Source organism: Talpa occidentalis, unplaced genomic scaffold (genome assembly GCF_014898055.3).
Source record: "Talpa occidentalis isolate TD23 unplaced genomic scaffold, MPIMG_talOcc4v2.1 talOcc4.11, whole genome shotgun sequence".
Taxonomy (NCBI): domain Eukaryota; kingdom Metazoa; phylum Chordata; class Mammalia; order Eulipotyphla; family Talpidae; genus Talpa; species Talpa occidentalis.
In genome coordinates, this window is record NW_023601104.1 from 30,742,854 (window position 1) to 30,767,434 (window position 24,581).

General features: G+C 40.8%; 1 protein-coding gene across 1 annotated transcript; it reads right to left on the bottom strand.

The window, feature by feature from the left end:
* Window positions 1-27: 27 nt before the first annotated feature.
* On the bottom strand, window positions 28-20,607 carry INTS14 (integrator complex subunit 14). Its single transcript, XM_037502743.2, has 10 exons — window positions 20,509-20,607; window positions 18,693-18,848; window positions 17,761-17,879; window positions 17,180-17,322; window positions 15,529-15,621; window positions 13,649-13,793; window positions 12,187-12,320; window positions 6,058-6,176; window positions 3,559-3,624; window positions 28-934 (listed from the first exon to the last, which is right to left on the bottom strand). Exons 1-10 carry the CDS (start codon window positions 20,581-20,583, stop codon window positions 683-685), a joined length of 1,302 nt encoding a protein of 433 aa, XP_037358640.2. The 5' UTR covers window positions 20,584-20,607; the 3' UTR covers window positions 28-682.
* Window positions 20,608-24,581: the final 3,974 nt, after the last annotated feature.

Below are 24,581 nucleotides of genomic sequence, written 5' to 3' on the forward strand. Positions count from 1 at the left end.
TTCCCAGGCAAACTATTTTATAGAAAATCAAGTATTTTATTTTCATTAAAAAAGTTTTGAAGAAGCAAATCATTTTCTGAACATATGGTCATTGTTCAAAAATCTGTATCTCAAGACATACCAAAAGCACCTAAGGGTTACCGTCAAGATTTTGCAAATTTTAAGAGTTCTGAAATGAAGTTCTGAAACCTCATGGTGTCCGGCTTGTGCTTAACAAGTTCCAGACAGTCTTGGTTGCTCATTCCAAGCAAGCATAGAAGCTTGAAATGTCTTTATGATTTAGAGAGGAGAGGAGAGAAGAGAAGGTGCCTTTCCAGAAGCCCATGAACCCTTGCTGGTTAGGCTTCCTGAGGAAGTAGTAGAGAGCTCTGTGCTCATGTCAGTCCTTCAACCTTCTCAGTCCTTCAACCTTCAGGAGATGCCTGCATTATGGGACCAATTATCTTTCAGTCTTAAAGATTCTAAGCCCCAGAAAACTAAAGTCAAAGCCAAAGCAGCCAACCACCCTTCAGAACCCTTCTCAGACTGCAGTGGAGTCACTTAAACCACCAATGGTGCTTCACAGGCAGCTTCAGGGAAGTCTTTGGGTGGCTTACTGCAAAGGTGGACTGACTGGGAACATTTTTACCCTAAATCTTTTTCACTTGAAATGAAAAAAGAAGGCAGGCTTTCAAAGTCAACTTCACATTCTTTCAGTGCTGCTCCCAGAGAAGTCTGTATGTAAAGGTGTGATGTTGTGGTCATAGCCGACATACTCGGTGGTGCCAGTACTGGCCAGTTTGAGCTGCTGGGCAGCATGGGTCAGCTGGAATGCAGCATCGGGATGGGCTGTGTCTGGCAGCAATGTGCACTCTCTTTCCAGCATGTCAGCCACCCCTTTGAGCAGATCCAGGAAACCAAAAGCCAGAGCTGCCTTTCGCAAACGATTCAGCTCCTGGAACAAGATAAAAAAAAACCACTGATGTTCCCGAAATGTGTTCTCACCATATACTTTCTGAATGCTCAGCTTAGAATAAGTTGTCCTTGACCCCAAACTTTAATGGGCATTTTTATCTGCGAAAAATGCGTATTGTACAGAGATGCCAATAACAGTGCTATAATATGACTAGGAGACAGTTCTTTATGATCAGAAAGTGAGGCACAGAAGACAGCTGACTGCGACACAGGCTACCAATAACACAGTTAATAAGCACTTAGGCCAAACGTGGTGGGGCGCTCTGTGTACATCCCTTTATTACTCCTAACTGATTATTTTTCCTTTTACCGAGGTGAAGGAAAGGCCTCAAATTTGATGGTTCTTAACCCTCTCTGGCTGGGTCTGAGGCTTAATGACAATGGACATTTTAGGAGAAGGTTCTGAAAGTGTCAAGCAGTCCGACAGGAAAGACTGCCACAAAATGAGGCCAAATAGTTGATGAAAGCAGAGAAATGCAAAATGCCTCATCAACCACTTAGTAATGACAAGGTGTATAGAGCTTCTCTAGGCCTCAGTGGCCTCATTTGCAAAACTGGAGGAATTCCTCACCTAGTGCAGGTGCTGAAGCAATCAATTGGTAGAAGTCTTTTCCAGCTTTGATATGCAAGATTATAGAATCTGACTGATTCTCCACTATCATCTGTTAACAAGTAAAAAGTTCACAAGAAGGCAAAGTACAGGGCTGACAAACATCAGAGAGCTCTGTTGCCAAGTGTGCTCAGCAAGGGCTGGTGTGGATTATGGGCTTCAGCTGGGGAGGGGGATGGCCGGCTAAGCAACTCTGGTTGAACTCTGATTAAGGTTGTTCTTGCTTGATCTCACCAGCTTGCTACATAATTAGGTTTGAATAAGACAGTGATATAAAGGTAATGAAATAACAATCAGACAAAGTAGTATGTATGTTCTCCGGAAGAACTGCTAGCCTTAGGCTGACTCTGTACCTTATATAAGATTAGCAAGCTAGGACACAGTTGACAACACAGTATACCTCACACTGCCACTTAATTCAATCTCAGCCAAACAGCAGAAAAACAGAAGAAATAAAAGTTGAGCCTAAATGACTGCCTCCATCCTCCACCTCACCCCTTGTAACTTTACTCTCGCCACCAGTAGCTACGGATTAGTTAGGTAGGCATGATTCCAGAGGGCCATTCCTTTGCAATTCATAAATGTACAATTTTTTTTTTAAAAGATTTTATTTTATTTTTATACAAGAGCTGGGGTACAGGCCAGAGGCGTGGGAGGGTGAGAGGATTTACCAAAGACAGAGCGGGGAGCAGAACAGGCAGACAACCAATATACACTACTGAGGGGAGCAGCAGGCACGACAGGAGAGGTCTGCTGCACCACGTGGGATTCTTGCTGGCCAGCCGGGATCAAACCTGTGCTGCAGAGGCTGCGGACAGCTTCACAGCACTGTGCTCAACCTGCTGCACCACCAGGGAGGCCCCATAAATGTACAGTTTTTTAAATTAATTAATTAATTAATTAATTAATTAATATAAGCACTGGGTACAGTCAGACGTGTGGGAGGGTGAGAGAATTCACCAGAGCCAGAGCGGGGAGCAGAGCAGGCGGAAGGACCGAAGTACACTGCTGAGGGGAACAGCGGGCGGCAGGAGAGGTCTGCGTGCCTAAATGTACAGTTTTTAAGAAGACATTCCTGGAAGCAGCTGCTTTGGTACATCAGTAAGAATGTTCTAGACAATCACCAACCCAGGAAGTTATACACACTGGTTGCCGGGAGTTGAACTGGATTCCCATATGGGAATGGTAAGAGTTAAGGATATGACCCATAGGCCCTTTCAGCTCCTCTCAGTCACTCACAGCAGTACCAGCACAGAGAAACCCTTTAACACAAAACAAGGCCATTTAGGGTCTCTCTGGTGGCACAGGGGTTAAAGTCTCAGCACTATCAAGTTTTCGCCAGCCACTGTGGCATGAGTTTGATCCCTGGTCAAGGAGCTAACCCACATGGTACAGCAGACCTCTCCTGTCTTGCACACTGCTCCCCTCAGAAGTGTATTTTAGTAGATCCGCTTGTTCTGCTTCCCACTATCTCTGGTGAATCCTCTCACCCCCTACCCCTCTAGCCTATACCCCAGTTCCTTACATGCTTACATAAATAAAAATAAATCTTAAAAAAAAGTGACATTAAAAAAAAAAAGGCCATTTAACTACTTCTGATTTTTGGATTTTAGGATCAACAATGGCTCTATCGCTTCTACTGACTTTATAGATGAAAAACTGAAGCAGAAGACAGAATTTTTAATTCCTTTCTATATTCACTCTGCTACCTACCCCACTTTTACTATTGTGAACTATTTATTAATTTATACTTTTTACATCCTTGTTCATTCTCCTCATAGGTATAAAACCCCATAAAATTACCACCACCAAGACATCCGTGAACCATCACCATAGCCTCATGCTCTTCCCTCCTGTTTATGATCCTTCTCCCTGCCCCTCCCCAGCTGAATGTCTCCAATTTTTAGTTTGCCTGCTAGTTTTGTCTTGAACCATTTATTTTTGATACCTATCCCAGGACCCACCCTCTTCCACTATAATTCTGATGGTCTTACCTTATAGAATGTCTGTGTTTTTTCAGGTAGTTTCCTTGCATTTCTTAAAATCTTCTGTACATCTGTCTAGCAAAGGTAAAATGAATTCAATATTAAAATTCTGTGGTAAAAGGGAAAAGAGTATAAAAGGATGGCTCTAAATTTTAAAGAAAACAAAAACAAAACTACAGTGTTAAGATGAGTATCCCTTTTGAATTAATGTCACAGTTCTGTTCAAAACTAGTAAAGCACCTACCTCCCTTCTTCAAAATGCTCCATGGTAATAAATCCCTTGGTGACAGGAATGAACTTTTGATACAAAAACACTCATTAAAATGGTCAGCTGCTTTTGACAAGGGTGCCAAGACCTTTCAATGGGGGAAAGGAGTCTCTTCAACAAATGGTGTGAGGACAACTGGATAGCAACATGCAAAAGAACGAAGTTGGATCCTTAGCTCACACCATCTACAAAAGTTAAAGTGGGCCAGACGTCTACATGTAAGAACTGAAACTATAAAATTCCTAGAAGAAAATGGTATTATTCAGAACTTTGCATTTGGCAATGGTGTTTCTTCAACACAACAGAAATCAGCAACAAAAGAAAAAATTTTGACTATCAAAATTAAAAATTTTGTGGATCAAAGACACTATCAAGACTATAAAAACACAACAGACAGAATGGGAGGAAAGAATCAGAATATATAAAGAACAAACAACCCAATTAAAAAATGGGCCAAGGGCTTGAATAGATATACAAATGGCTCTCAGCTCATGAGAAAATTACAACTGTCATTAGTGAAATGCAAATCAAAACCACAATGCCATAACACCCCACATCACATTCACTAGGATGGCTATACAGGGAAGAGAAGGTGAAAAAATAATAGGTGTTGGTGAGGATGTGGAAGAAGTACTGATGAGAATGTAGAACTAGGAACCTAAAACATTGCTGGTAGGAAAGTAAAATGGTATGGTTACTTTGAAAAGCTATTGGCAGTTCCTTAATAAGTTAAACAGAAATACCATATGGTTCAGCAATTTCACCTATAAGTATGGGCCCCACAGAACTAAAAACATGCTCAAATAAGAACTTGTAAACAATGTTCATAGCAGCATTATTCACTACAGCCAAAAGATGGAAACAATCTGAATATTCATCAACTGAATGGATAAAATATGACATGTTTACATACTGGAATATTGTTCAATTATCAAAAAGAATGAAATACTGTGAAACTTGAAAACACTATGCTTGGTAAAAGAAGTCAAACACAAAAGGCCACATGTTGTATGATTCCATTTACATAGGGACAGAAAGCCAGAAACAAAAGTAGTTGCCAAGGGCTTGGGGGAAGAAGGGAATATAGAGTGATCCTGATTAATGGGTACAGGTTTCCTTTTAGGGTGATGAAAATGTTCTCAATAAGATAGTGCTAATGGATTGTGAATGTATGAAATGCCACTGCATTGTATACTTTTGTACATTTTATGTTATGTGCATTTTAGCACAATAAGAAACTAAAACCCCAAATTTAAAAACTAAGAAAAAGTCAGCTATAACTGGTGGTAAAAGTGGTTCTAATTATCCTTTTGACAGAGAAATGATGGGTCAGGGGTGGCAGGAAAAAGAACCTGGGCTTTCAACAACGAGCAAGGCCCTTCTGCCCACTTAATTATGGCAGGATGTGTCCATTCTTTGAGGAAAGGGGTTTGAAGAGACAATGCCGTCAATACAAACGACTTCTGTCGTCAGGTGGTCTGACTGCCTCTTCTCATTTGGCTTAGGTTGGTCTGACTCATTGGAGGAACAAAGAGAAAAAAAAGGTACTCAAGGGGGAAAAAAGCTCAAGAAGTGATTTTCAAAAATAAGTATAAATGAATTTATGTCAGTAGAAGGAGAATGTCACTGAGCACCTTGTCTGAAAGTAGCATATCTTGATAATGATACAGTCTTAGCTTCCCATGAAAGTGTTCTGTGGAATTACAATGCAGTGCAATGAGTTCTACTGTGGTGATAGAAAAAATAACCACCGGAAGATTTTTACGTGTTTCTCAAAATTGTTGCTAAAGATAACACCCATTATGTTATTCAATACCTCACCATGTCAAGAATTTCACATTAAAATTCAGTGCCAGGAGAATGTGTCTCTAGAGAAACTGACATGCTTCCTTTTATCAGATAAGAAAAGCCATATCACCCAACACATTTCTTTTTTGACCTCAGTAGCAGGAAGCTCAGAGCCAAATTGCTCAAATACAATTATCATTTTGCTTGGGCTTGTGGCAAAATTGTCTTCTCTCTTCCTCTAGGTTTTGTATTGCTCTAAATTTTGTAAAAGATGATTTTGCTAGATACGTGTTTTACTATAGATTACCTCAAAGACTTTTTGGAAATAATGACAAACATTAGAAGTAAATGAATTACAGAGTATCAAAGAAAAGGAAAATCAAATCAAATGCCTGTCTGCTAAAAGCCCTCTTCCTGTCCCCAGTGGAAAGCACTGTGAATGGTAATGTTACCTGCAGGCCACTGGGTTTGATCCAGACAGTCACATTCTGGGCGTAACTGCGTTTGTTTTTGGGCTGCAGGGGGAATGGACTCTTATTGTCATCCTCACCATAAGGGTTTTCTTTAGCGTCTAAAAGAAAAAAAAAACACTCTTGAAATGACATCTGGCAAAAACAAGGTTATATTTCCAATTAGGCTAGAAGCTCTGAGTCATTCTGTCTTAACATCCTGTAACTTCCTGAATTACAATAATCCATTAACCTCAGTTAGGTTGGGGACCCTATACTCAACAGAAAGTTCCTGATGTAAGAGACCAAATAATCAACTGGGCCCATGTGAAAGTAGTTCAATATTTTTGAAGAAACAAGTCCACTTACCTGCTTTATAAATCAAAGAGGATAAAATTGCTGCTAAAGATAACACCCATATATATGACATTGTTAAAGTACATATTTTTAAATACCTCTGTATATAATACATACTGTAATTCTGAAGTCTCCCCCAGCATACTCCAACAGAAATTTCTGCAATGGTGGAAGTATTCTAAACCTGTGCTAATATGGTAGCCACTAGACCTGTGTGACTACTGAACATTTGCCACATGGCTAAGTGTCACTGAAGAGCTGAATTTCAAATTTTGTTTTATTTTCTTTTTAAAGATTTATTTATTTATGTATACAAGAACTGGGGTACAGGCCAGAGGCGTGGGGTGGTGAGAGGATTCACCAGAGACAGAGTGGGGAACAGAACAAGCAGACTGACTGAAATACACTGCAGAGAGGAGCAGCAGGCGAGTCAGGAGAGGTCTGCTGCGCCATGTGGGTAGCTCCCTGGCTGGGGATTGAACTTGTGCTGCAATGGCTGCGGATACTTCATAGGTTGCGTCTTAACCCCCTGAGCTACCATGGAGGCCCTTGTTTAATTTAATTTTATTTTATTTTATTTTTTTTTTTTTTATAGAGGCATGCTTTATTTATTTGTTTGCTGGTTTCTTTGTTTGTTTTGTTTATACATGCACTGGGTACAGTCAGAAGCGCGGGAGGGCGAGAGAATTCACCAGAGCCAGAGCGGGGAGCAGAGCAGGCAGAAGGACCGAAGTACACTGCTGAGGGGAGCAGCGGGCGGCAGGAGAGGTCTTCGCGCCATGTGGGACCCTCCTCCGGTGGCCGGGGAGCAGCCGGGGATCGAACCGGCGCCGCAGAGGCCGCAGGCAGCTTCGCAACCCAGCGCTCAACCGCTGCGCCACCGGGGAGGCCCTTGTTTAATTTTAAATAGCTTCATGTGACTGGTGATGACTGGCTGGATTAGATTGCATAAGTTTAGATGCTGAAAAAACTAGAGAGAAAAATTATATATAGGAAAAGGACAAGAGAAGAAATACTTTTTTGGTGAAACCTTATGGCTTATTAGTTTACAGCTTCCTGAATCATGTTGGTTTTAGAGTCATGTGGATAAAAAATAAATTTGTCTGCTTTTGTAGGTGCTTTCTGACCCAATGAAAGTTTGCCATAAAAATACAAAGCAGGGGCCTCTCTGGTGGCTCAAGGGTTAAGACACAACCTATGAAGCTATCTGCAGCCACTGCAGCACGAGTTCGATGCCAAGCCAGCCAGGGAGTAGCCCACATGGCACAGCAGACCTCTCCTGACTCGCCCGCTGCTCCCCTCAGCAGTGTACTTTGGTCAATCTGCCTGTTCTGTTCCCTATTCTGTCTCTGATGAATCCACTCACCCCCTGCGCCTCTAGTCTGTACCCCAGCTCTTGTATACATAAATAAATCTTTAAAAAAAATTACAAAGTCTACATCTAATTTTATCCTTATTTTTTTAAAAAAGATTTATGTTTATTTATATATACAAGAACTAGGGTGTAGACCAGAGGTGTGGGGGGTGAGAGGATTCACCAGAGACAGAGTGGGGAACAGAACAGCGGATTTACAGAAATACACTGCTGAGGGGAGCAGTAGGTGAGACAGAAGAGGTCTGCTGTGCCATATGGGTCAGCTACCTGGCTGGGGATTGAACTCGTGCTGCAGTGGCTGGTTATAGCTTGATAGTACTGAGACTTTAACCCCTGTGCCACCAGGGAGGCCCCTCACTTTATCCTTACTTTCTGGTGTAGACAGGGCAGGAAATTATTTTCCTACAAGTTTAGGAACTTCCTTGCTCAAATAATGATGCTGAAAACCAAAATTAGCCCAGTTTCTCTAACTGATCCAGAAGCTCTCTAAGCCTAATCTGGTCATTAATTTTAATGCCTCACTGGTCCCATGCAATCCTGTGAATCCCTTTTCCTCCCCTGCCCTCCAAGAAGTATAAGCCCAGCTTTCCAGACATTTCTAAGAATATTTGTCACTATATAAGCCTGTTTAGTCAGGTCAAGATCACAACAGTCTAGGGCCTCCCCAGTGGCGCAGCAGTTGAGCGCTGGGTTGCGAAGCCGCCCGCGGCCTCTGCATCGCCGGTTCGATTCCCAGCTGCTCCCCGGCTGCTCCCCGGCTGCTCCCCAGCTGCTCCCCGGCCACCAGAGGAGGGTCCCACAAGGCGCGCAGACCCCTCCTGCCGCCCGCTGCTCCCCTCAGCAGTGTACTTTGGTCCTTCTGCCTGTTCTGCTCCCTGCTCTGGCTCTGGTGAATTCTTTCACCCTCCCGCGCTTCTGACTGTACCCAGTGCTTGTATAAATAAATAAATAAATCTTTAAAAAAAAAAAAATCACAACAGTCTATTCCCATACAACATCCTCATTTCCAACTTCCCCATCATTATTTTTGCTACTTCTGTCGGGAATGCTTTCTTCCTCATTCATTTATTTTCTCATTTGCCAGTTCATGATCAACAGTCAGACTCCACCATGTAGCAAATTGTGCTAGGAATTGTGTTTAGAGAAGATATTTTTCTGGTTTATGGAACTTATAAAGAATATTTATTAAACTTTAACTATGTGCCACTCTACAGATATAACTTTGCTCCTTACAGCAGGGGATTAGATATTATTCAGCAGGGGATTAGATATTATTCATCCCATAAAGATGAGTAAACTGAGGCTCAGAGAGATTGTGCTTACAACACAGGTAAGTGACTCAGCTGGGTCTGGTTTCAAAGCCAACACTTTATCAATGAATAGTGCCATTCCTCACCTACCCAAAATTACCTCCATTCCAGGTCCACATTCTATTCTACTTCCCTATGAAGTTGTCCAAAATTTTTTTGGCAGTAATTTCTTTAGACCCTTTTATTCTATAATACTCAGTATCAGTACCAAACATTTCAACATGTAGTCATGGCTTCTTGCACTCTAACAGTTTGGTGCCACTAGACAGTAAGAGGCTATGTGGTAAGAGGATACAATGCATTTGTGAAAAAAGAGCAGGAAACTATCAGATATAACAACCATAATAGCATAAATTAAAAAAAAAAAAAACAGTTGCAAGATAAAGTTGAAAATAATCTTACAGAAAGCAAAACTAAAAGAATGGGAAAATAAGAAGGTAAGAAAATTATACACATACACACACACCATAAATATGTGTTCAAGAAAGGGACAAAAAGAGAGCAGAGAGAGGACAATCAAAGAAATAATTCATGTTCCCAGGGCTGAAGGACATGAATTACCAGGTGGAAGGGCCCAGTGAGTGCCCCGCAGGTAGAAGTGATGGGTAGGATTTTAATTGTCATTCTCACTGAGGGGGTAGACCAACCATTCCCACCTTTACTCAGAGATTTCAGTTCTTTGTCTTATTTGGAACTAAAGTCATGTCTCTGATCCCTGTGCGAGCACCTGGATCCTAGCTCAAAGACTGGCAAAGTATGGGTTGCTGCCTCTTTTGGGGTTAAGAATGATTCTGATATTTTTTAAATGTCTGGGGGAAAAAAGTCAAAAAGAATGTTTTGTTATATATGAAGATTACATAAAATTCAAATTTTTTATGTCAATAAATATAGTGTTATTGGAATGCAGTCACTCCTTCATTTATATATCATCTATGGCTGCTTTTGTGATATCATGGCAGTGAGTTTTGTGATAACTCTAAGGAGTTATCATAACTCTTAGTAGTAGTTATGATAGAGACCCACATGGTTGGCAAGGCTAAAATATACATGCACATAAAAGTTAAGACACTCTATTTTCTTCTTGAGTCTCTTCTTGAGTTCTCCCAAAGAACACAGAAACATTTAATTCAAAAGGATGCCTGCACCCCTATGTTTATAGCAGCACTATTTACAATAGGCAAGATATGGAAGCAACCCAAATGCCCAAAAATAGATGACTGGATCAAGAAGATGTGGTATATACACACAATGGGATACTATTCAGCAGTCAAAAAAGATAAACTCATGCCATTCGCAGCAACATGGATGGAGCTGGAAGGGATTATGCTCAGTGAAATAAGCTGGAAGGAAAAAGAAAAATATCGATGGCTTCACTTATAGGAGGAATATAGGGGAACCAAATAAAAGATCAGGAAAAAAAATTAAAAACCAAAATAACAGGCAACTATAAATCAGGGGCATTCTGTGGGAGCGGAGGGTGGGGTGGGGAGGGAGAGGAATCAAAATTGGGGAGAGAAAAGCACAAGGGACTATGGTGATGGGGCACAGGTGAACTGGTGGGAATTTTATGGGGGCTACACCTGAGAGGAGAAAGCAAACATTGTACAAAAATGAACAATGATGTAACATATACATAAATGAATTAAAAAAATATATCTTTTGCATGGATCCCATCCCCATGTCCCTCTTCTGCCTCTCATCATCACATCTTTAGGACTGTCAGTAGACTTCTCACTGCAGGATGTCCTCAAATCCTTCCACAGAGTTATCTTTCTAAATACAAAATTTGTTTCTTAGATTTCAGCCACAACAGCACAACTCCAGGGAGTATCAGTACTAAAATATAAAGTCTCCTAATCTGTAATGTTAGCTAGAAGGATCTGATCATATTATTCCCCCTTCAGTGGCTTCCTATTAACGGCAGAATAAAATCTCATTTTTAGGTGAAGCCAGTTCAGCTCTAGAGGCTGCCAAACTTCTAACTTACCATCTGCTCACCCAACTCCCTTGCCCTTTGTGTTCCATCTCCTTTCCTTTCTGTAGTGTTCTATTTGTCCAGGAAGTCTTTTTTCCTTCATTGGTTCAGTGATTTCTTCTTTTCCCTCAAAATTAGGCTAGCATGTCTTTTCCCTTTGAAGATTTTCCTGAGAGCCCTAGGCAAAACTGATGATCCCCTACAGGCCAACTGTGATCCTGCACCAGCCTGTATTTACTATTCCATTCTCCACCAGTCTTTGAGTAACTCCTGCTAACTCTTTTGTCCCCTAGGACTACAACAAAGTAAGATGCTTGGTAGATGTTCCTGAAATTCCTAGACTCCTGTAGAGTCAAGGATGACTCTACAGTTGGAGCTTGAAGGCCTAGGAGTATAAAAGTCTCAATAAAAAGGAGGAGGAAAAACAGAATCAGGAACAGTTTTTCGGAGAAAGGGGCAAGAGACAATGGTTTTTGCAACCAACATACTGAGCCTTAGACTGTGAAGAATATCCAGGTGGAGAGGTCCAAGTGCAAACCGAAAATAAGATGCAAGTTGCAGGGAGAGAACAGAACAGTAAGGATAAAAGTTACAGATTTGGGGAGCCTGAACCTATAATGACTCTTGAAAGAAGGCAAAGGAAATCTTGGGAAACATGAGGCAAAAGTAAACAAAGAAGAGAACAAGAAAAAGAAAAGTTGGCAAAGAAAAAGGAAAGTGCCAGGAGAACATAATGTTAGGGGAGCTAAAAGAAGAGAATTTCAAGAAAGGAGATTAAATTATCTAGAATGACTTAGGGTTACCTGTATTGAAAATAGTACTCTAAGGAAGAAAAAGTTTATGGAGACTCAGGAGAGTAGCTTTTCACTCTTTAGTTAGAGCATTTGTAGCAACTTAAAACGACCTAATGTTGGTGTGCCCTGAGCTGTAAAGTGTTCAAACATCAAATTCTTTTGAGATTCTCCACATACATGCCCAGCACCAGAGACCACAGCACACTCACAAGGGAGGCCATGCAGCTCTCTGACTCCACGCAGCTCTCTGACTCCACAGAGTCATTCAGAATAGCAGAGAGAAAACAATATCAAGATAAATAAAACCTGATCTAGTTATACCTGAAATAGGACCCAACTGTGCCATTTTCCCTAGCCATGGGAGAGGTTCTGGGCCAGGTTCAAAGAGAGACATCATGAGGTTTGATTTCTTCTTGCTGTCAGCTTGGGAGTAGAGCATTCCATGCCATTCAGAACTAGATGGAGAAAAGATGGAAGATCAGAAGACCATCGAGTACCAAGTAAAAATAAGTTTAGCCTGTGTTTTTCTCTTGAGAGACATGGGCTTCAGCTTTGAAATCAAGTGCATTACTTTTACTAAAGTCAAATCCTAAATCTAAAAATGCACAGTGCTGCCCCCTATCATTACCATTCCAGTAGGTAGGACATATATCATTACTCGTGCAAAATTATGTAGATGGAAGTCAAAAAGCAATCTTAAAAGAGAAAACAAAAGTCATAAGGGCAGCAAGTAACTGCAGGAATGGTGAGGAGTGAGGGTTGTAACCTACGAGTCTTTTTTGCTGCCTCCCTGAGTTATTCAGAGTAGCACTAACATAGAGAATCCCTTGCAACAAAGGGTATGAAGTCTTCACCTGGCTTCTCAAAGGGCCCCAGATGATTCCCATATTCAGAACCAGTTTGAGAAATATGGCAAACTAAAACTTAATACAAACTGCATTCTTCCTTTTGGAGCAGCTAATTTTAACTCAAGCAGAAAAGGAGCCTTGCTTCCTCTGAGTACTCCTAATGTCTTGATTTTCTCTACCAGGTAACCACAAATGATAACCACTTGAAGAGTCACCAACTTTTTTCACACACTAGGTAATGCAGAAAGGGAAACAGATAGTTTTGCAAATTTTGAGACTGCAGAGAAAGTGAAAACCAGAAGGGCTTTCCTCACAGGGAAGGAATATAGGAGAGTAGTTACAAGCAAGGGCACTGGAGTCAGAATACATGGGTAAGAATCTTGGCTAGCTAAGTGACCTGACCTTTATAAGACATAATTTCCTCATATATATAATGTTGATAACATTGATACCTCCTGTAGAGTGTTGTTGTGAGGAATTAAATGAGATCATATATGTGAAGTGCTCAGCAGAGTGTCTCGTCCCAGAGGAGTGCTGTTACATGGTAAAACTTTTAATCAGTATTACCAGCATCTTTTTCATTTAGTTCTACCCCATCATTTTATAGATGATGAGTCTGTGAATACTGCATAAGATCCTGTAGCAAGTTAGTCGCATTGCTGTAACTGAATCTAGGTATCCCAGGTAGAATCAAAAAAAGGTAAATGGAGAAGGGCTATAGTATAACAGCAATATAATTAAAAGGCTCACTCCCTACTTATTCTATGAAATGACCTGAAGAATAGTTTAGAAGTAATGGTAGATGGGAGGGTATGATAGAGAAAGGGAAAAGGTGACAAGGATCCTTCTATTTCTTTCAGAAAAATATGGGAGATACTCTGCTTTGGGAATGGATTCTCCCTTTCTCTCACCCAAAGGTAAACAAAATTTCCTACCCTAGTTGAACAATTGCCACCATTCCTTCCACCTTTAGGCTGCCATGGAGCAGGACACAAAAGTTGGGTATTTTGCCTGCAATCTGATTGGCTGAATTTTCATCTTCATTGTCATCAGTTATGCCAGTGCCCACCTCATCACCTTCTGTGAAAAGAAGAGAGAACAGGTGAGGCTGAGATTAACTATAAAAAACCCAAACCACAATCACACTCTTGACTGTTTCTAGCTTTGGAAGGAAAGTACATGAGTTTTAAAGGAATATTAAACTAATTATGAAAAATTCATAGTCTGGTCTTCCCAAGTCCATGTAAAAATTAGTTGTCAGATGTTATATGAATTTCATTTATATGAAACATTCAGAATAGACAAATCTGTAGAGATGGAAAGGATATTAATGGTTACCTGGGACTAAAGGTTGATGGTCAAAGCATTGCTTTTCAGGGTGGGTAAAAATTTAAAAATTTTTAAAATTCTGTTCTAAAATTGACTGTGTTGATGGTATCTTGATAAATGGTATATTTATAACACTGTACATATACTAAAAACTAGAGAATTATACACTTGAAATGGGTGAAGTATATGGTATATTAATTATATTTCAGTAAAATTGCTTGTAGGGCCCATGGGAAAATACAGTTTTTTTTTGTTTTTGTTTTGGTTTTTTAAGATTTATTTTATTTATATAAGCACTGGGTACAGTCAGAAGCGTGGGAGGGTGAGAGAATTCACCAGAGCCAGAGCAGGGAGCAGAGCAGGCAGAAGGACTGAGGTACACTGCTGAGGGGAGCAGCGGGCGGCAGGAGAGGTCTGCGCGCCTTGTGGGACCCTCCTCCGGTGGCCGGGAGCAGCCGGGGATTGAACCGGCGCCGCAGAGGCTGCGGTCAGCTTCGCAACCCAGTGCTCAACAGCTGCGTCACCGCGGAGGCCCGGAAAATACAGTTTTTTCAGTGTTTTTCACCATCTTCCAGCACAGGTGGCCTAGTAGATAACATGTAGCCTTGAGATGTAGTCTGCATGTGTGGAAAGCAGTAAATAATATGTAACCTTGATGTGTAGCTCACATGCACAAAACATACGATGCAAACTAGGCCTAAACTTGGTCTTGTGTTGGCTTTGTCTCTAAATCATATAAAAGCTAAAGGGTTCCTCTGCAGGGCCACTCACAGCATTCACTGGCCACTCACTGGTCACTCACTGGGCATGGGGCCACTGCAGCAGCCAGAGCCCAGGGGGGCTGCCACTCCCGGCCACTGCCACTGTTGCTACCTGTGTATCTCCTGTTGCTACAATAAAGACTTGTTCCTGGCCTCACATATGGGCTTCATGACCTGTTTTCTCATCTGCTGACATCAAGAATTGGGCAAGCTGTAGCTGAGGCCCAGAACTGCTACATAAAAAAGTCAACTTTCTACTGTTTCCAGTGGGATGCTCAGCTAGATGCTGAGGGTTTCAGATACCAAGGATGTCCAGAGTGTCCTCAACTGACATCTTTCAGGCAGCACATGGATAGGAACGCTCCAGGGTGAACAGTGGCTACTCAACAAGCTTCCTGACTCAACTCTGCAACTCTAGGTACTGTCATACACTCAACTGACAATTGAATCATCTTGCATTTAACTTCACTATTAAACTATAGCCTGAGTTTGATTCCAGGCCAGAGAGTTAACTCATATGGCACAGCAGACCTCTCCTGTCTTGCCCGCTGCTCTCCTTAGCAGTGTATTTCAGTGTATTTCTGCCTTTTCTGCTCTCGACTCTCTGGTGAATCCTCTCATACCCTGCACCTCTGGTCTATACCCCAGTTATTCAATGCAAAAATAAATAAATAAAACTTAAAAAAAAGAGAATAACCTTAGATAAAAAAAGATGGAGAACTCACCTTTGTTAAGTGCTATGGGTAGAACCAGATGTCTGGACAGAACAGGGGGACTTGAAATATCAGCTATATCAATAAACCCCACTATTTCCAAATCTGAAAGGAAGAAATCAATACAGCATTAATTTGTGCTATAGGAAAGTATTACCATATTCTAAGTAGTATGTTTCACAAATAATGATCCTTAAGCAGAGAATTAAAATATGATGACTAGAAAAGTTATTAGAAGTTTCTTTGGAAAACTCTAATAATTTGCATTTTAAGTAGATCAGGAGAAAATAACTGGACTTTGCTGTTATGAGGTTAGGTTTCTAGCCAAGGCAAATCTTCTGTATAGCTAGGGATGTTTGGGTCACCAGGTGGTGGTGTAATCCAACACTTCCACAAGAATGTCAAGCCGCTGTCCTTGGAAGGTAAAAGCTATTTCATTAAAAACATTTCTCTGAGAAAGAGATACTTTCTTTACAAAACCAAGGTAGCAGTCTAAATATGACAATGATTTTTTTATAGAAGCCATATTAAAGATAAAAAGCATCTGTTGAAAACTTAAAATAAATTCAAAATAAAAGTTGTAACCCAAAGTACTTTTTGAAAGCTTTTTTTCTGTTTATATAAATAGTATAAAAACTTAGAAGTTGGAATACACTAAAAATTATAAAGAAAAATAAACTCAGTCATTATTGATCACCAAAGGAAACCTCTTAATATTTTTTTGAATTGCTTTTCAGCCTTTTTTCCCCCTAGATATATATACACACTCATATTCTCAAAACAATTAAAAAAAATCAGGAACGTAGTAAGTACACTACACTTCTAATATAACAGGAAGTCTGCTTCTCTGGAGATTTGCTGTCATTACCTTCGTTAGCTGATTAACAAATGAATCACCATAAGCAGTTATATATTTTTCATTTGAATAGAAAAAGGCCTAGATTTTATTTATTTACTTTATTATTATTATTTTTTTTAAAGATTGATTTTTTTATACAAGAACCAGGGCACAAACCAGACTCGCGGGAGAGGATTCACCAGAGACAGAGCGGGGAACAGAACAGGCAGACTGCCGAAACACACTGCTGAGGGGAGCCGTGGGTGAGGCAGGAGGGTCTGCCGCGCCAAGTGGGACCCTCGCTGGCCCACCAGAATCAAACCAGTGCTCTAGAGGCTGCAGACAGCTTCACAGTGCTGCGCTCAACTGCCTGAGCCAACAGGGGAGGCCCAAAAGGCATGTATTTTAAAGTGGTCTAAATATAAGCTATAACAAAGTTTTTAAGACTAAAAGTTTACATGGGAAGGTGAAGACCTTAAGTTACTCATCAAGTTTTTTTATACTCTTGTATAAAAAAATCAAATGCTAGTGAATCTGACCATGATTCCCAAATCTAATAATTTATGGTAATAATTATCTATGATTAGAGATAATTTGTGGGTTCAACATGAAAGTCCACTAAATCTGCCACTCCTTAGGCAACACATCCTCCCATCAAAAGTGTACACATGTAAAAAAAAAAAAGTGTACACATGTGACATTAGTACACTAATATCAGAATTTACTTTTCTTTTCAACATGCCTGGACAGAGAAAAGTAAAAGTGAAAAGTTAGGGAGAAAAAAAGTAAGGATAACAGAAGAAGAAAGAGGTTTTAAATAGTTACCTGTATTAATTACTTTAGGGATAGGATCAATTTCCTCATCAACAACAAATGGTTCTGGCCTGGGGAAGACTTGCACATCAGCAGTCAGGTGGCCACACTTGAGAACAGCATGGAAAGGTGTATATGCCAGGTCTATCAGTTTTCTAGGACATGATGATTAATTGGTAGAGGAAGATACATAAGATACATAATAAGATACATGTAAAAATAATGTTTTCAAGATGCAAAATTTTTCATTTAAGTTAACTTCACAACTAATAGCTAACCATTTGTAAGACAGGACAAACTTGACATTTCTTGGTGAGAAATTTTCAATTTTGAGAAGCTTGAAAGCAAGTTAATCTTAGAAATTGAGTCACTATAAGGAAGTCAATATCCACAGGCATTATAGATTTAGTTATGCTGAACTTTTAAGGGAATGAACAGTTAAAAATCGCTAATATGAATTATTTTATCTGAAAATGTGAAACTTGGGGTAAGTGGAATGATACAATTAGAAATGGTAAGACATATTATTGCTGGATATCAAATTATAATATTGGATTGCAAAGAAGGCAAAAAAGCTCTATGTATATACTCACCCAAACATAGACTGTACATTTTTCAGGCATAGCGGGCCATCAATAGTAAAGATCTGCCCTTCACCATTATTTAAATCTATGAGACGTTCAAGGCAATCCAGGGAATCAGTGCTCTGAAGCTACAAAGCAAAATGGATGACCCTTTTACAATGGCACAACATGTCAGATTATTATCAGCATGCCAAGGTCAAACCCATCACAATAACACAGGCAATAAATAATGGAGATTTTTTTTTAACAACATGAGAAGAAAACAAGTATAACAATTTTGTCTCAAGGTTACCACAGAGAAATGTTATTTAAAAAATGACACCAGTGGAGCTATTTCAGTCAGAAGTAGTTTTGCAAGATTCTCAGAGGTGACCAAGGTTGTTATTTACACAGCTCCCTCCAAAGTATTGCTAACATCTTTTGGTAAGAAACATCATCATCATTTTACAGATAGAAAAACTGAAATGAAGAAAGGTTAAAAAACTTGCCCAAATAAATGGGAAAACCAGAAAGTAGCATTTAAATTTAAAAAACATACATCAGAGTAATATTACTTTACAAAAAAAAAAAATCAAAGCACACTGCCATCAACATTTCTGGCAAAATGAAAATGAGGGAATTCCTAAAAGGGAACTATCAAAGACCAAAAAACTGAAACAAATGAACATTTCAACTCTTCAAAATCTTAAAAAGAGTACTTGTGGGAAGCAGGATGGATAATAATTCCAGCTATGTTCCCTGTGATGGGACAACACACTCTGAACTTTCAAAGAACATCTGAAACTCAGTCTTTCAAATATAGTTAGGGACCAGCCTTACCTGAAACAAATGGAGTTTACTGTTTATTAGTACATGAAGATAATGCTAATGGAATATACTAAAAAACGAAGAGTTCTAAAATATATCTAATCAAACTGTAAAAACTTAGTAAGAAGCATTACCTCCTCCAAATTTGCCATGCACATGATGTATAACTTAGATGGGAAAGGAAAAGGTAGTGGAAATCTGTTGCTCTCACTTCGTTGATTATGAGTTGCTAGAGAATGCCGCAGGGACCCTCTACCAATGCCAAGACAGCCATCTGTCACCAGAACAACCTGTTTGCAAAAGTGAGAAGAGCTTTGTACATGAATTCCTTTCATATTTAAGGCAGTCTAATATAGTGATGTTTTCATTTCTTCTTGGTTGCATTTTCATTGAAAAACCTTCCTCTGTAGGGATACAAGCAACAATGTGTATAAATCTCAAAAACACTTTGTGAAGTGAAAATTGATAGACACAAAAGAATACACATTGTATGATTCTCTAAAGAAATTATTCTTAAGATAAATTATAGGGAGTTCTACAGCAGGTAAAACAAAGCTATATAAATCAAACAGAAACTGTGGTGTGTGTGTATGTGAGTGTGCGTGTGATACTGACTACAGAAGAGTAAGAGGAAACTTTGTGGGGTAATGGAAATGTTCTATATCTTAATAAAAGCAATGGCTACATAGGCGTATGCTTTTGTCAAAACTCAGTACATTTTACTTTCTCTAATCAAATCTAAAAAAAAGCACCTAAGAGGGCCTCCCCTGGTGGCACAGCGGTTGAGCACTGGATTGCGAGGCTGCCCGCAGCTTCTGCAGCACCAGTTCGATCCCCAGCCACCGGCGAGGGTCCCACAAAAAAAACAAACAAATAAATAAATAAATAAAACACCTAAGAGTACATTAAAAAAGGACAAAAACATTCATAACCAATTTTTAATTGTATTAAAGTTATAACCTATCTCTTAGGTAAGGAGTAAGGTCAAAAACAGCATAAGGAACTATTTCATGTGTGTCCCTAGGAAGTACTACCACAGAATTTCCTGATGCTTTATTTTCTACCCCTGATGAACAAGTACTTTAAAAATGTATTTATAGGGCCTCCCTGGTGGCACAAGGGGCTAAGCACCACACTACGAAGCAATCCGCAGCCTCTGCAGCATGAGTTCGGTCCCCAGCCAGCCAGGGAGAAACCCACATGGCGAGGCAGACCTCTCCTGTCTCGTCCGCTGCTCCCCTTAGCAGTGTATTTCAGTCAGTCTGCTTGTTCTGTTCCCCACTCTGTCTCTGGTGGATCCTCTCCCCACCCCTGAATCTCTGGCCTGTACCTCAGCTCTTGTATGCATAAATAAATAAATCTTTTTTAAAAAAAGTATTTATAGAAGTCATTTAACCAAAAGTGTACAAACCCTCTCAAACACATTCTTGATCAACCTGTAATTTGAAAATGCCAACAAAATATACCAACAGATGGTAGTTACAAACCATTTTTCTTTTCTTTATTGCTTTCAAGTGAGCTCGTGGTGAGTAGACTTTCCAAGCATTCCAGGAGAGGGTTATTTTTGCTTTCACCAGCTTAGCCTAGAAACTTGGTAATAACAGGCCATTAAGGCAGTGTCAGGCAGTACAATGTGAGGTGCCAAGACTGGCACTTCTAAAACCCAAGAATCCTACCAATAGAGGTCCCCTGAAGGGATGTCATCTTTTGGAAGATACTAATCAGCTATTCGATAATTTCCTCTTCTAGATACCAACAATTGCTATATGATTTACTTCTGTCACTAGCTTTTTCAGATGCTATGTGATTATGAAATATTTCATGTAATGGTCAAATGAGACAGACTTTACTCAGATAGTAAAGACATGGTCCAGCTGTCTAAAAGCTCAGTTAGAAAAATTCTCCATTCAAACAATCCGTTTTACAGTAACTTATTATTAAAAAACTTACTAGTATCTTCCACATGTAGTACTGTTTTGGACTTGGTTTGCCATAAAACTCATCAAGCGGGGGGCGGAGCAACATGGCGGCGAGGAGACGCTGCGAGTAAGATCTCCCATTAAAAAAAGTTAATAGGGAGGAAAAGCGGCAGGTCCCAGTGAGAACCGGGACACGGAAGATAAACGGACGACTCCAGCAAACTGCCCGAAGAAGAAAGTTGCCATAAAAGAGGACCAGAAGGGAGGGAAGCGCAGAACCCTGCTCCCTCTCCCCGCCACAGAGGCGGCACTCTCCGACCGGCAGAGAGGAGAAAAACAACAAACTAAAACGACCCACAAGAACAAAGGACGCAGCAAGCGGGACTGTGAGTGGAAAGGAACTATTGCAGCCACCACACCCTGTGAACGGGAGCTGTGGAGAACCCCCGCAGGATCCGCCGCGGAGGTGAGCTCCGGGCGCCATTGCAGAGAGCCCCGCCCAGGAGGAGCCCAGCACCAGCACACAGCCCGGGCCGCCCGGTAAGCCTGCGCGGAAGCGGCGCGCCGGAAAACAGACGCGGAGAGCGGGATTGCGCGGGGAAAGCGGCGCGGATTGCGCGGATCGGATCGCAGCTGCCCAGGTCCCCGCGCCTGCGACCTAGGCTTGCGGGGAGACGACCTAGGCTTGCGGGGAGACGCGCGGAGGCCCTCCCGGAGTGAGCAGGAACCAGGCGCCAGGCAGGGGAGCGGGATTCAAAGGCGCCATTCCCGCGCCACTGATCTGGGCTACAGCCCGCGTCCTGGAACTGAGGGGCTTTGGAACTGAGACCCGGGGCACGAATTAGGGGCGTGGGTTTCCCCGACGGTGGGGCACAAGGCAGACACAGCACCCCAAAGCCGTTGAGGTGTACCCTACCATCCCCGCTCTGCTCCCTGTCCCACGGGGTGGAAAATCAGCTCCCCAAGGGCTCTAGGAGAGATCTCTGGCGCCACCTAGCGACTTGAAGCCAGCAGAGGCTCCTGAAGGAGATAGTGGCCAGCTGGGAGTTAGCCCACGCCGGGCTCCTTCCGACCAGTAGTCTGAGCCCACAGGGGGAGCGAGCACCCCAGCCGGGGCAGACCAGGCACGCAGAGAAGTGTGCTTGACACCGTACGCGCAGGGAGTGTGTCCCACATCACCATTTTAGAACAGGGACATTTCTTCAGTAAAGACTACCTGCAGAAGGCTTCCTCAGGAGCCAGAGGTGAGCGGGGGAAGTTCGCCCATGCCAGACCCCTCTGGCCTGCCAGTCCAAGCCCAGAGGGAGCAGGAACCCACCGCCGGGGCAGACCAGGCGCACAGGGGAGTGTGTCCCCAAATCGGCATTTTAGAACAGGGACCTTTCTCCAATAAAGACTGCTTGAAACTGACAGATGACTCCTGGAGGAACCAGGGGGGAGCAGAGAAGCCCACCCAAGATGCCGGCCAGTCCCAACTACACAGTGTCCCAACGCATACGGCAAATTAGAAAACAGACTGTAGGGAGGAGAAGAACCACACGCAACCTAGCAACTCTCCAGAGAAAAAGCACACCACAAAAAGAAAACCAGCCCCCAGATGGCAACGACAGTCACTTGGAAGAACTTCTGAGCCTTCCAGAAAGAGAATTTAAAATTGCCGTGATTAAAAAACTGACAGAAGTCATAAAGGAAAACAATGATAAGGGAAAAATAATCAACGATCAGAAGAATGAAATTGAGTCCCTAAAGAGGGAAGTAAAAGAAATGCAGGAGATCAAAGAATTAATGGAGAACTAAGAATTCTGGGAAAGCAATGAAAGCAGAATAGATGAAATGGAAGAACGAATAAGTACTCTTGAAGACAACAGAAATAAAAAGAACCAAAACAGAAAAGGAAGAGAAGTACGAAGGAAAGAATGAAAAAGACTTCGGGAACTATCTGACTCCTGAGGAAAGGAAATATAAGAGTTATAGGATACCAGAAGGAGAGGAGAGAGAAGTAGGAACAGGAAAATATTCAAGAGATAATTGAAGAGAACTTCCCAAATGTGAAGGAGGAGCTGAAAATTGATATACAAGAAGCAAGAAGAACACCAAACTTCCACGACGAAAGGAAAATACAGCAAGACACTAATAGTAAAGCTCCCAAGAATCCAGGACAAGGAAAAATAATGAAGCTGGCAAGGAGGGAAGAAACAGATAACATTCAAAGGAAAGCCAATCAGGCTGACATCAGACTTCTCCGAAGAAACACTACGGGCAAGGAGAGAGTGGAGGGACATAGTCAACAGACTCAAGAAAACAGATGCAACCAAGAATACTCTATCCCGCAAAGCTATCTTCCTCTTTGAAGAAAGAATATGGACTTTCCCAGACAAAACAGAAACTCCGGAATTTCATTGCAACTAAACCCCCACTCCAAAAATACTACAAGGAGTCCTAAAGCCAGAACCTCAGAGGGACGAATAACAATGAAAGAAGGCCAAAAAAAAAAAAAAGTTATTAAAAGAATAATAAATAAAATCAAAGGAAAGACAAACACAATGCAAATAGAGATGTTAACATTCAATATTAACTCTAAATGTAAATGGACTAAATTCTTCAATAAAAAGACACAGAGTTGCAGCCTGGATTAAGAAACAAAACCCAACCTTTTGCTGTCTCCAGAAACACATTTAGCTACAAAAGATAAAAATAGGCTCAAAGTTAAAGGATGGAAAACAATCCTACAAGCAAATGGACCAAAAAAGAAAGCAGGAACAGCTATACTTATATCAGATAAACAGATTTCAAACTCAAAAGAATAAAAAGAGACCCCAATGGTCACTAACATATGATCAAGGGGACAATACTTCAAGAAGAAATAACACTCATTAACATATACTCACCAAACGAAGGAGCACCAAAATATATCAGACAACTGTTGTCCTCTCTGAAAACAGACATCAGAGAAAACACATACGTAGTGGGAGACTTCAACACACCACTATCAACAATGGATAGATCAACAAGACAAAAAATAAGTAAAGAAACCAAAGCTCTAAATAAGGACCTAGAGCAATTGGGCTTAACAGACATCTATAGAACACTAACCCCAAAAAAACGGAGTACATTTTTCTCAAGCGCACACGGATCATTCTCCAGATCAATCACATACTGGGGCACAAGACAAACATCAACAGATACACCAAGATTGAAATCATATCAACCATCTTTTCTGACCATGAAGGCATCAAACTAGAAAACCATAAAAAAAGAAGGCAAGGAACTTTCCTACCTCATGGAGATTAAAAACCACACTACTGGAAGACCACTGGACTAATGAGGAGATCAAAGAAGAAATTAAAAAATTTTTTGAATTGAACGACAAGGAGGACACCAATATCCTAAATGTATGGGATGCAGCAAAAGCAGTAATAGGAAATATATAGCAAATAGAAGCTCACATCAAGAAACAAGAAAGAGCTCAAAGAAAAAACCTAATCTCGAAGCTCAAAGATCTAGAAAAAGAACAAAAAAACCCCAAACCAGCAGAAGAAAAGAAATAATAAAACCAAAGCAGAAATAAATGAATTGAAACTAAAAAACAATCCAAAGATAATGAAACCAAGAGCTGGTTCTTTGAAAAAATCAATAAATAGACAAACCCCTAGCCAGGCTCACAAAGGAAAAAGGGAGAAAGCACAAATAAACAGGATCATCAATGAAAGAGGAGAAATCACAACGGACACAGCAGAAATCAAAAGAATAATCAGTAACTACTATGAACAGTTATATGGAAACAGTTTAACAATCTAGAGGAGATGGACAAAATTCCTACAACTCTACAATCACCCAAAGCTAGATAAAGAAGAAATAGAACACCTAAACAGACCAATTACAATTAGCGAAATTGAAATGGTAATCAAAAACCTCCCCAAAACAAAAGCCCAGGACCTGATGGATTTACAAATGAATTCTACCAAACATTCAGAGACGAATTAGTGCCTATCCTTCACAAACTCTTCCAAAAAATTGAGAAGGAAGGGACAATACCAAACACGTTCTATGAAGCCAACATTACACTAATACCAAAACCGAACAAGGACAACACAAAAAAGGAAA

Bases quoted from the DNA above. Each gene is read 5' to 3' on its own strand.
- INTS14 (XM_037502743.2), bottom strand. From the start codon at position 20,583: ATGTTGCTCCGCCCCCCGCTTGATGAGTTTTATGGCAAACCAAGTCCA. The intron at 18,849-20,508 runs GTAAGTTTTTTA...TTTTGCAAACAG, and splicing joins ACTACATGTGGAAGATACTA to GTTGTTCTGGTGACAGATGG. The intron at 13,794-15,528 runs GTGAGTTCTCCA...TTCTTTTCACAG, and splicing joins ACCCATAGCACTTAACAAAG to AAGGTGATGAGGTGGGCACT.